We start from the raw sequence: 10,810 nt of genomic DNA on the forward strand, positions 1-10,810 counted from the left end.
CCATGTTTTCTTAGCTGACTCTGGGCTACAATCAAGCCATTTTCGGACACATTCCCATGTAGGTACCAGGGGTGCTCTGGAGGAAGCTGTCGACGCCTGTTCAACTAATTTAGGTTTTCTTTGTCTAATTACTGTGGAGCTTAGGGAAAAGGAGCCCGGCTCAAGGCAGTAAACTGACACTCAGTCTCTGTGTGTGGTATCCAGGCAGGGTTTGATGGAAAAAGCCTGCTTCCACTCAACTTCAGGTCACTGTCTGGGGCCAGACCCAGCCTAACCCCCAGCCTCCCCCTCCCACCCTTCCCACTCTTCTTTTCTACAGCCCCACCGGCACCCGCAGCCAGGAGCAGTCCCCAGGCACTCTAGGGGCACAGATAGCTAATGCCAGCCCCAAGAGGCCTGGTTTGGTTCTGTTCCACCCAAGGCTCTTTGCTGCCTACCATTCACAGGATCTCAGCACAACCACTGCCCCCCCCCCCCCCTCCACCTTCTCCTGACCTAACATTTCCCCAGGTTTCCCAGCACTAAGGCAAAGAACCACAGTGGAGGCAGAGGTGTGCCCAGTACTGCCTCCCAAGTGGTCCTCTGCAGGACCTCCCCTCTCGGCCTCCCCCATCAGCCCTTGTGCACCGGCCAGTTCCCAGGCCCACTGCTCTCCACCTCCCATGTCCAGCCCCTATTCCTAGTCAGACTTCATTTCCTTGAACGTGCAATCCAATAACTAACTGTCCAGTATCACTGGAAGTAATTCCTCCAAGGACACAACTTCTCTCCCAGGCACACCCTTACTCAGAGAGAAATTAGCTACACTGTGGTGGCGTATTCTCCCAGAAAACATACCTTCCCCATAATTTTGTTGGTGGACAACCTGAGACTGAGAATGTAAATTTAGTTGCAGTAACACACCCCATTCTGGACGGAATATAAATACGGCTATCTCACCCATCTCAGCACCAGCCTTCTTTTTGCATTTTTTTTTTTTTACAAAGCATCAAGTGAAAAACACAAAGGAAGTGCAAACAAATGCAAAATGAGTCCTATTCGACCTGACTTCCAGCTTCTCTAAAGTTTTCTCTATCTAAATCCTTCTTCTCAAAGTTCAACAAATGCTCATGATTGCCCCAAGCCATAACCCTGGGGCGATAGGGCTCCCAGGCTCCTCGCCCCCGTCCTCCACTAACAATTGTGGAGCCGGCAGGTCCCGTCTGAAAAGAGAGGACTGGCACGTTACCTTGGACTTCTGGCACCGCACCCTGGCGTGCTGAGTGCTGCAATGTCTAAATGAAGTTGATAGATGGTGTCAGTGCGGGCACCGGAAGAAGACAGCTAAGAAGGCTCCCAGCGGCGGGCGGCGGCACCAGTGGCCGCACCACCCGGCCGGGGACAAGCGAAGAGGAAGAGGAGGAGGAGGAGCGGGAGGGGGCAGAGTAAGGAGAAAGGGGAGGGTGGGGGGAAGGAGGAGAAGGGGAGGAGGAAGGAGAGGAGAGGTAGGTCCAATTCACTAGTGTCAGCTAGTGTCTGGGATAAGCGGCCAGGGTGCTGTAATGGGCAAAAGGAATATTTCTAAAAATCATAGGTGATCGAGGTTTGCTTGGGGTGGGGGTCATCCTAGCAAAAGGGAGAATAGTCTGTGATCGTCTCCTTTTAAAGAGTGTGTGGGGAAGAGGGAAAGAGGCCTAGAGGAATTAAAAGACCGAGTGGGACCCGGTAGGGCCAGAAAGGAGATAGGAGAGGAACCCGGCCGCCAGGTTGGAGGGGGGGGGGGGGGGGTTTGAGGGCCTAGGAGAGCGTGCCCTCCCCCAGGCGGCGGCGCGAGGAGGGGACAGGGCGGGGTAGGGGTGGAGGGAGGAAAAGAGGGAGGGAGGGAGAGAGGGAGGGCTGCCGTGGGGAGCGGCAGGAGGGAGGAAGTCTAAGAGACAGAGCGAGGAGCGCTCCTGAAGGGAGGCATCGGGTTCGTCCCCCGGGTCCCCGCACAGTCCCTGCTCGCGGGCTCAGCTGCCCGGCTCCCGGCCACTTCGGCTCTGCAGCCCGGCAGGCCCTTGCGCAAGGCAGGGCACGGGGCTGGGGAGTGATGCACCGGGCGTTGTCTCAGGCCCGCCGCCGCCGCCGCCGCGGCTGCCAGGAGCCCCAGCTGAGCTGAGGGAGTCGCCACCGAAGCGCTGGCTCGGAGCGGTCACGGCTACAGCCCGGGTGGCGGGCTAGGGCGCTCGCAGGACTTCTGGGCCACCCCGGCTCCGGCGCCTCCGCTCCCGGCCCCGGGCCCGCCCCCGCGGCCCGGCCTCTCTCCGGGGTCCCAGATGACCACCGAGGGCGGCCCGCCGCCGCCCCCGCCGCGCCCGCCGCCGGCTCCGCTCCGCCGCGCCTGCAGCCCGACCCCCGGCGCGCTCCAGGCCGCCCTGATGAGCCCGCCGTCCGCAGCTGCCTCCTCAGAGACCACCTCGTCGTCGTCGTCCTCCTGCTCTTCCTCCTCTTCCTCCGCCTCCAACCGCGCCAGCGCCTCCGCGGCTGCCTGCAAGAGCGCGGGCGGCAGCGGCGGCGCGGGCGCCGGGAGCGGGGTCTCCAAGAAGGCGAGCTCCGGGCTGCGGCGGCCGGAGAAGCCGCCCTACTCGTACATCGCGCTCATCGTCATGGCCATCCAGAGCTCGCCCAGCAAGCGCCTGACCCTCAGCGAGATCTACCAGTTCCTGCAGGCGCGCTTCCCCTTCTTCCGCGGCGCCTACCAGGGCTGGAAGAACTCGGTGCGCCACAACCTCTCGCTCAACGAGTGCTTCATCAAGCTGCCCAAGGGCCTGGGGCGGCCCGGCAAGGGCCACTACTGGACCATCGACCCCGCCAGCGAGTTCATGTTCGAGGAGGGCTCGTTCCGCCGCCGGCCGCGCGGCTTCAGACGGAAGTGCCAGGCGCTCAAGCCCATGTACCACCGCGTGGTGAGTGGCTTGGGCTTCGGGGCCTCGCTGCTGCCCCAGAGTTTCGACTTCCAGGCACCCCCGTCGGCGCCGCTCGGCTGCCACGGACAAGGCGGTTACGGCGGCCTCGACATGATGCCCGGGGGCTACGACGCTAGCGCGGGGGCGCCCGGCCACGCACACCCGCACCACCACCACCACCACCACGTCCCGCACATGTCACCCAACCCGGGCACCACCTACATGGCCAGCTGCCCCGTACCCGCCGGGCCTGGGGGTGTAGGCACGGCCGGGGGCAGCGGCGGCGGCGGGGACTACGGCCCGGACAGCAGCAGCAGCCCCGTGCCTTCGTCCCCTGCCCTGGCGAGCGCCATCGAGTGCCACTCGCCCTACACGAGCCCAGGGGCGCACTGGGGCTCTCCCGGCGCCTCGCCTTACCTCAAGCAGCCTGCCGCCCTGACGCCCAGTAGCAACCCCGCGGCCTCGGCAGGCTTGCACTCCAGCATGTCCTCCTACTCGCTGGAGCAGAGCTACCTGCACCAGAACGCCCGCGAAGAGCTGTCAGGTAATGGATCGCGCCCGCTGGGGGCGTCGCCTCTAGGCCTCCGGGCTCCGAGGCTACTGCAATTTGCGGAGGATCGCGGCAGCCTGGGGGGACTGAAGGCGCTGGGGGAAGTTGATGCCGGGGGAAGCTGGCACTTTATTCTTGGAGAGGAGAGGATTAGGTTCATGCAGTCCTCCCCTATACCCTTGGCCCAGAGTTGGGCCTCTAGAATTTTCATTCCTGGGAGGATGGTGCAAAGCCAACAGCCTAGGTTCTCTGGTGACCTTATGCATCTCAAGTCTCAGGCTTGACTTAGCTTAGAGAGAAAGCATGTGGTTTTGGAGGACTTTGGCCAAGGAGCTGTATCTGCTTCCTCTTGTCATTGGTAAATTTTGTTTGGTTATATTTTCGCCCAACAGTAAATATCAGAAGGACAGTTCTGTATCCTGAGAGTGTAGGTTGGGAAGAGTTGCAACTGAGCAGGTGTTGCAAGGAAGAGGACAGAAAGGAAAGCAGCGGGGTGCCAGGATCTTTCACAGGCTGTTGAGTCTCCAGCCTCCCCACACAGACTGAATCTCTTGACCCACCTTGGTGACACTTAGGTCTGTCTTAGGGTCAGCAGGACCTGAGGTCCACATTATGACTCCCCTAAGAAATGCCTGCCTCTTAGACACCACTTGTGTTGCTGATGTAAATTGTGTTTGTCAAGGAATATGAAAATTTATTGACTTGCTAAAATGGTCAGTGGGAGGGGACAGATAGGATGGGGAAGAACTTTGAATATTTAGCCAGGTTTATCAAGAAACTGGAGATAAACTCTCTTATATTAACCTCCCTTGGGGCACCGGGCTGCAGATTAAAATCGGGCTGGGCTGCCCATCAACTGGTGCTCTGGTTTACATTTGCGTCCCCTACCCCCAATTAGAAAATGAAAGGAAGGATAATGCATACGTTATATGTTCGTGAATTGTGTGCCATTAGAGCATCAGGGGAGAAGGGAAGCCCAGAAATGGGCAAAACATGTTGATTCCCTGAATGGTGAAATTTCCCAAATAGGCCTTTTAAATGCGGGTCTCAGAGGTTAACTAAACAAAGACAGTCTCGGCAGGACCACACCGGAGAGGATTTTAGCCTGACTTAACCCACTGAAAGCAGAGTCTTGTTCAATTTTATGGGAATTTCTACAAGTAACCAATACAGACAACCCCCCACTCCCACCAGCTCTTATTTTTTTAATCCCCGCGGACTGGCTGTCAATCACCGCCCACCCCCGGTTGTTCACTGGTGTCCTGGCAGGGCCTACCCAACCTGAACTCAGGCAATGAGGCTTCGCAGCCGCAGAGAAGTACCTTAAAAATAAAACAAAAACACTCAGGAAAGAGATTTCTGATCTTTCTGAGTGGCCATCCTCTCCCACCCCACACACAGGGGGCACCCAGAGGCCCCAAGAAATGCGGGAGCGGGGAACACATCTCTGTCTTGGAGAGAACAGAGAACGGAGCAAGCGGGCCTCGCCTACCCCGGGAGCCTCCTACGACCTCTATGAATGCCAGGGAGGCCATGGCTCGGCCCAAGCCAGAACCGGACGCTCTGCACCTTCCTCCCTGGCCTCTGGCTCCCATACCTCTGGACTATTACCCGCTGCCCCAGTGCTTGTTGGCATCTCTAAGGCAGCGGTGCGCGGCGGCCTGCGGCCTGCGGGGTGGGAGTGTGCCGCCTTACCCGCGGCGGCGGCCTACTGAGAGGCCAAGCGCGGAGCAGCGGGGAGGTCAAGAAAGGCCAAAGCTGTGGGGCCCAGGCGCACCCTGACCCCAGCCCGCGCGCGCTCACACACACACACACACACACACGCACGCACGCACGCACACACACACACACACACACAGGCGCACACACACACAGCACGATCTCCCCAGCACACACACGCAGGGCACGCCCTCCCTCTGGGGATAGGGCAGCCAAAGCCCGTGTGCTCAGAGGCTCTGCACCCTTTCTTAAATCCTTTGAGCCTTTCTGAAAGGGTTGAGGGCTTTTATAGTACCTCCCATCACCTGAACGCGCGGGCCGCGTTCTTGCCCAGAGGTGTGAGCGCTCAAGGGTTCAGCTTGGGCCAGCGCTGCTCCGAGCAGGGCGAGCGCACCTGTGTGCCGAGCCACACGCGCACAGCGGGGACCTGTCGCTGCTGTGAGAGCATTATAGCGCATGTTTGGCAACATTAGATGTCATCGGGCAATAGCATAGGCCGAGTTGCCAGCTATTTAGCAACCTGGCTTCTCATAGAGCTGGGATGCAGCCAGGCCCAGGCGATGCGAGCAGGCCACACGCTCACAGGCGACAGTTTGATTTTCAAGAACGCAAAACCGGAATCAGGTCTAGCACCAATGTGCACCTTACAGTTCCCACACTGCATGGGTGACTAGAAAGGCTCGGGCCAACAGGCTTAATCCAACTTGGCCCAGAGACAGGCTGGTACGAGAGGAACCCAGGTCCCAGCTCCAGACTGACACCCCTTGCCCATTGCACCCAAAGCTCTCACGCAAGGAGAAAGCAAAAGTAAAGGGCGGCGGCTGGTTGGCGCCCAGTGGCTTCACTCTTGGACAAGGAGCAACCCCAGGGAAGAGTAGTGCAGGCCTTCTCTGTCCTCTCTGAGGGCCTCCCGGCACTGCTAGAAGCCTTGAGTAGCAGGGTCTCCAGCTGAGCTCTTATGGAAGGTCTTTTTCTTCCTGGAGTGTTGGTTTTCTAGAGGAAGTATAAGGCGTTCAGGACCTAGGAAGACAAAGATGTATGCTTTCTTTTCCCAGCCTTTCTTTAGCGCTGGGTTGTTTTCTGTCCCTCCTTCAGGCACAGGAAATATCCCTGCTGTGGCCTGCTTTTCTGACCAGGCCAGTTGGTTGGGAAACAAAACGTGAGGGCGACACTAATGTTTCTGGTGTGGGGGGTTGGGTTCTGGAAGAAGCCCTGTGCTCAGAGACCTGGTACAAGAGACTGGGTCAGATTGTCCCAGTGTCCCTGCTCCTGTGAGTGAATCACAGACTCCAGAACTAAAAGGGGAATTTAGGCACAGAACCTGGTGAAGCCCTGGCCCATGTGACTCAGTTGTTTACAGCACCCTCCCATGCACTGAAAGGTTGCCAGGCACTTACCTAGCTTTCCGGATTGCAGTTGGACCCCCAGTGAGAGCCCATACAGAGGCAACTGATGGATCTCTCTCTCTCTCTCTCTCTCTCTCTCTCTCTCTCTCTCTCTCTCTCTCTCTTTCTCTCTCTCTTTCTCTCTCTTTCTCTCTCTCTCTCTCTCTCTCTCTCTCTCTCTCTTTCTCTCTCTCTCTCTCTCTCTCTCTCTCTTTCTCTCTCTCTCTCTCATCCCCTCTCTCTAAAATCAGATGATGATTTTTTTAAAAGAGAGAGAGCCTGATTTATAGGGAGAACAGGCACTCTGTGGCTCTGTATTTGTGGGTACATCAAAACAAAACTTAATGGTTCCAGAATTGTCCTATGACCTATTGTTTAAAACTTTGAGAAACTGCCAGAGCCAGGTTTCCTCTACCAGTTTTATGGAATATACCTTAATAAGATTCCAATTAAATTACCAATTAAAATATCAATTAAGTTAAAATTTGAAAGTTAACAGGCTCCAGCCTCACCTGGGCAAATTTGTTTCTGAAAAGAGTTTTTATTTTCTTCCTTCTTTCAGTGGGACTGCCTCGGTACCAGCATCACTCTACCCCAGTGTGTGACAGAAAAGATTTCGTCCTCAACTTCAACGGCATTTCTTCTTTCCATCCCTCTGCTAGTGGGCCATATTATCACCACCACCATCACCAGAGCGTCTGTCAGGATATTAAGCCCTGTGTCATGTGAATGGAGGGAGGCAGGCCATGTCAAAGCCACTTTCTCCATGGGGAGAGGGGTGGGGAGAGGAGGACTGAGGTGGACTCACATAAAGTGCACCCATAGCTGTAAGTAGCACACCATTCACTTAGAATCCCCAGGCCTGTGTGTTCACTGACACTTACCTACTATTGGTAGAAGGACAAGCCCTGGCATGGTAATGTCCTAAATGTATGCAGGCTCCAACGAGGGGAAGAGCTGAGAGCTTACTAAGCCAAGATGGTAAAAAGTTACCACATGAAAAACATAAGCATGTAACTCTGGGATCTTCATTACCTTCAGAAATCAGGGTCTGAAAAATGCAGACAAGTTGTCTGTGTGTTTTTCTTTGTCTATAAAAATGTATGTGCTTTTCAAAAAGGCAGTGCTAAACACAAGATTTCAAGAAAGCTGCATCTCATTGCCTACCTAAGGAAGGAGTTCTGTTTCGCTGAACACTACCTTTGGATATAGATGCCAAAGAACAGTATTAAGAAAGTATTTAGAAACGATGCATCTTGTTTAAGAACATGGTTTTCAGTATTCTGACAATACAATGTTTTTTACAAGGTTATTTTTTACCACGGTATTTTAAAGATTTTTATCTCATGTATACTCACACTTGTATTTTAAAAGAAGGATATATTTGCACTTATGTATACTTTTACAGTTTGCCAAACTATTTTGATGTAAAATGTTTTCAATAAAATGTATGTAACAAACAGTCATTTTAGGGAACTATTTCCTCCGAGACATCCTGAAATCGCCAGGTTGTCTCCACCAGGCTGCAATGCAACTCTACACTTCTCCCCAACAAGGTGTGTAATTGACATGGTGTGGGGTCTGCACCTTGAGTAACACAGGCCAGATTCTGATTGTGGGTCTTCTCAGAAGAGAAAGAGAAGAAGGAATCTTTTCTTTTCTTTTCTCTCTCTCTCTCTCTCTCTCTCTCTCTCTCTCTCTCTCTCTCTCTCTCTCTCTCTCTCTCTCTCTCTCTCCTTCTTTCCTTCACCCTAGCTCTTTCTGACTAAACAAAAACCAGAAGTTGAAAGGAAGCTAAAAGAAAACTAGGCAAGATAATGAAAGGCAAGAGCTTGCTGGATTTGAAGCAATGAAGTGCCCCTTTTGTTCTCTTTCCTGTGCTCGGAGAGTTTGTCTTTTGCTCTTTCCTTTTACTTACCAGCATGGAGTGACAGGCCAGGCTGAGCAGCCAGCGATGATTAGGTGCCAAAAAACACGACCTGCTTCCCCTTTTCAAGCCAAAGGTTTGAGTGGATTCGGAGCCCACTTTGTTAGCAGTTGGTGGTCAGATCCTAAAGAGCCCAGAGGGGGAAGGCAGTGGGCAGAACCCAGCATCCTGGTTTCTTTTCCTTCCTTGGAGAGGAACAGAACCTGGCTCTTACAAGATGTCCTGTACCAGCTCTCTGTCTCCACCCTCCAATGCAGAGCCTTGCTCACCCTGCTTAGCTTTGGCACCCACTAACCTACACTCTTCTCTCCTTTATGCCCTATACTCCCTCCTTCCTTTTCACAAGGGATTTGATGTTTTCCCTTGGGGATCCCCTCACAGCCCTTTTACTTTCTTAAGCAGCCTCCCAAGGCTAAGGGCAAGGCTGTAAAGCTATGAATGACAAAGAGAGAAAAAGGGCTCGCTCAGCAGGCAGACTTGTTCTTACATAGCCCACCTCCTCTGGTGTGACCAGGCGGTGGTGGTGGTGGGGAAGGTAGAGCTGAGCAAGCGTCTCCCACAGTCACTCTTTGGGTTTCCTCTCCAACACCGGGCTGGGTTTTTGTTTTGTTTTTGCTTTCGTTTTTGAAAACTCTCCTCTGTCCCTGGTTCTCTAAGAGGTCTTTCTCCCAAACAATTACCAGGCATTTAATACCATTCAGTAGATATCTGCACACAGATTTTTATATTCCAAGTGAATTTCAAGCCAAAGAGTCTCCCTAGTCAAACCTCTTGTCTTAAAAAGGCTTAACTATCTTCCTAATCCTTATGCTTTTTTTTTTTCTGTATTTCACAAAATTAAGCAGTGACTTAAGCTTTTTTGTGTGTCTCCATTATCATATTTGCAGTTAAATAGGGCTTTTTTTCTTTTATACTGAGCTACTCAGGGCCTGCTATAAATTATGAAGTCAGTTTCAGAGTTTGCTCCGACCACAGTGCTGTGTTTACATTCCTTCCGAGGCTGCCGGCATGGTCGTAATTTATATCCTAAACACTTGAACGTAACTTGTTTATACAGAGAATGACAGGACCTCAAAGACAAAACTCTGCGTCTCTTAGTGACCGCATTGGAAAGGCCAGCACGCCCCCTAGTGGCGTGAAGAGACACAGCTCCTTTTCCCCCTTTCCCACTTCAGGGTTCTTTCAAGATGCCTCAGACCCATTTTGTGGTGCTTTTTCCATAGCCCTATGATGTAGGGATGTTGATCCTATTTACAGATCTGCACTAGGTTATGGCTATCAGGGGTGTCCGTTTATTTTATACGGTTTTCCCAACATCACATATAAGAACTTTGCATCTGACATCGCAGGCATAAAGGCGGCCTTCACTCTGAAGCAGGAGTTCTTAACCAGAGTGTGCATAAAATCACTTGGAGGGCTTGTTAAACATAGAATCCCAGGCCCACCCCTGTTTCTGGTTTAGTCTGTATAGGACAGAGCTCAAGTTAGTATTCCTAATAAGATCCGAGGGGACACTGATGGTGGTCCAGGGACCACACTTTGAAAACCACAGTCTAGAAAGGCAGTTTGAATTAAAAATATTTCCAGATTCAAACGGGTGGATGTTAAGGCTTATCTATTAATTAGTTAGGCAAAGATATAAAAAGGTTTTTCTAAAATAGCTTGCTCACCCAAATGTCTCTGTGATTGATTACTGGCCCCTGGGGAAATGCAAGGCCTAAATTTGAACCTTGCACCAGAAAACAGAACTTCTCTGTTTTTATTCAAATCAATGAAGCCTCTTATTTTATTCTAGTAAACTCTGCAAAGAAAAGTCAGATAGGCTCTAGCTGGTTTGGCACATTGGTTGGAGTATGGGCCCTCAGACTGAAGGTTCGATTCCTGTCAAGGGCAGGTACTTCATTTGCACGCTCCATCCCTTGCCCTGGGTGCCTGCAGGAGGCAACCAATCGATGTGTCTCTCTCACATCCAAGTTTATCCCTCTTTGTTTCTCCCCCTTCCTTCCACTCTCTCTAAAAATCAATGGAAAAAATACCACTGGGTGAGGATTAAGAAACAAAAGGAAAGAAAAGTCAGGTAAAAATCATTGAAGTCTGCCTGCCTCAATGGAGCAGTAAGTCAAGGTACTTAGACCCAGCAATGTCAGAATCCTCAAGACAAAGGAGGTGGTGAGTTTAGCAGGTGAGAAAAGAAATACTTTCATTGGTTATAAAATCTTTTGAGGGCAGAAAAGAAAGAAGGCAAAGAAAGGGGTGCTGCAGTCTCACAGTCTGGGTGTATACAAATGATGATCCCTAGATACAC

The 10,810-nt window shown here is 52.7% G+C and overlaps 1 protein-coding gene and 1 long non-coding RNA gene across 2 annotated transcripts in view; one reads left to right on the forward strand and one right to left on the reverse strand.

Moving 5' to 3' along the window:
- The window catches only part of LOC311617111, a 36,412-nt gene extending 34,694 nt beyond the window's left edge, over positions 1–1,718 (reverse strand). The window contains exon 1 of the long non-coding RNA XR_014794057.1: positions 1,229–1,718. This is a non-coding gene — a long non-coding RNA (uncharacterized lncRNA). The remainder of the gene's footprint in view (positions 1–1,228) is intronic.
- Positions 1,719–1,878: 160 nt separating this feature from the next.
- FOXF2 (forkhead box F2) lies at positions 1,879–8,036 on the forward strand. Its single transcript, XM_084873316.1, has 2 exons — positions 1,879–3,468; positions 7,141–8,036. The coding sequence occupies exons 1-2, from the start codon at positions 2,295–2,297 to the stop codon at positions 7,305–7,307; spliced, it is 1,341 nt and encodes a 446-aa protein (XP_084729442.1). The 5' UTR covers positions 1,879–2,294; the 3' UTR covers positions 7,308–8,036.
- The last annotated feature ends 2,774 nt before the right edge of the window (positions 8,037–10,810 follow it).

The sequence above is a fragment of the Pipistrellus hanaki genome, assembly GCF_964339955.1.
Source record: "Pipistrellus hanaki genome assembly, chromosome: 2".
In the NCBI taxonomy this organism is placed as follows: domain Eukaryota; kingdom Metazoa; phylum Chordata; class Mammalia; order Chiroptera; family Vespertilionidae; genus Pipistrellus; species Pipistrellus hanaki.

What these genes read in the sequence shown, in the direction of transcription:
- FOXF2 (XM_084873316.1), top strand. Translation starts at nt 2,295, where the DNA reads ATGACCACCGAGGGCGGCCCGCCGCCGCCCCCGCCGCGCCCGCCGCCG. An exon ending in CGCCCGCGAAGAGCTGTCAG is followed by an intron (nt 3,469 to 7,140) that starts GTAATGGATCGC and finishes TCCTTCTTTCAG; the next exon opens with TGGGACTGCCTCGGTACCAG.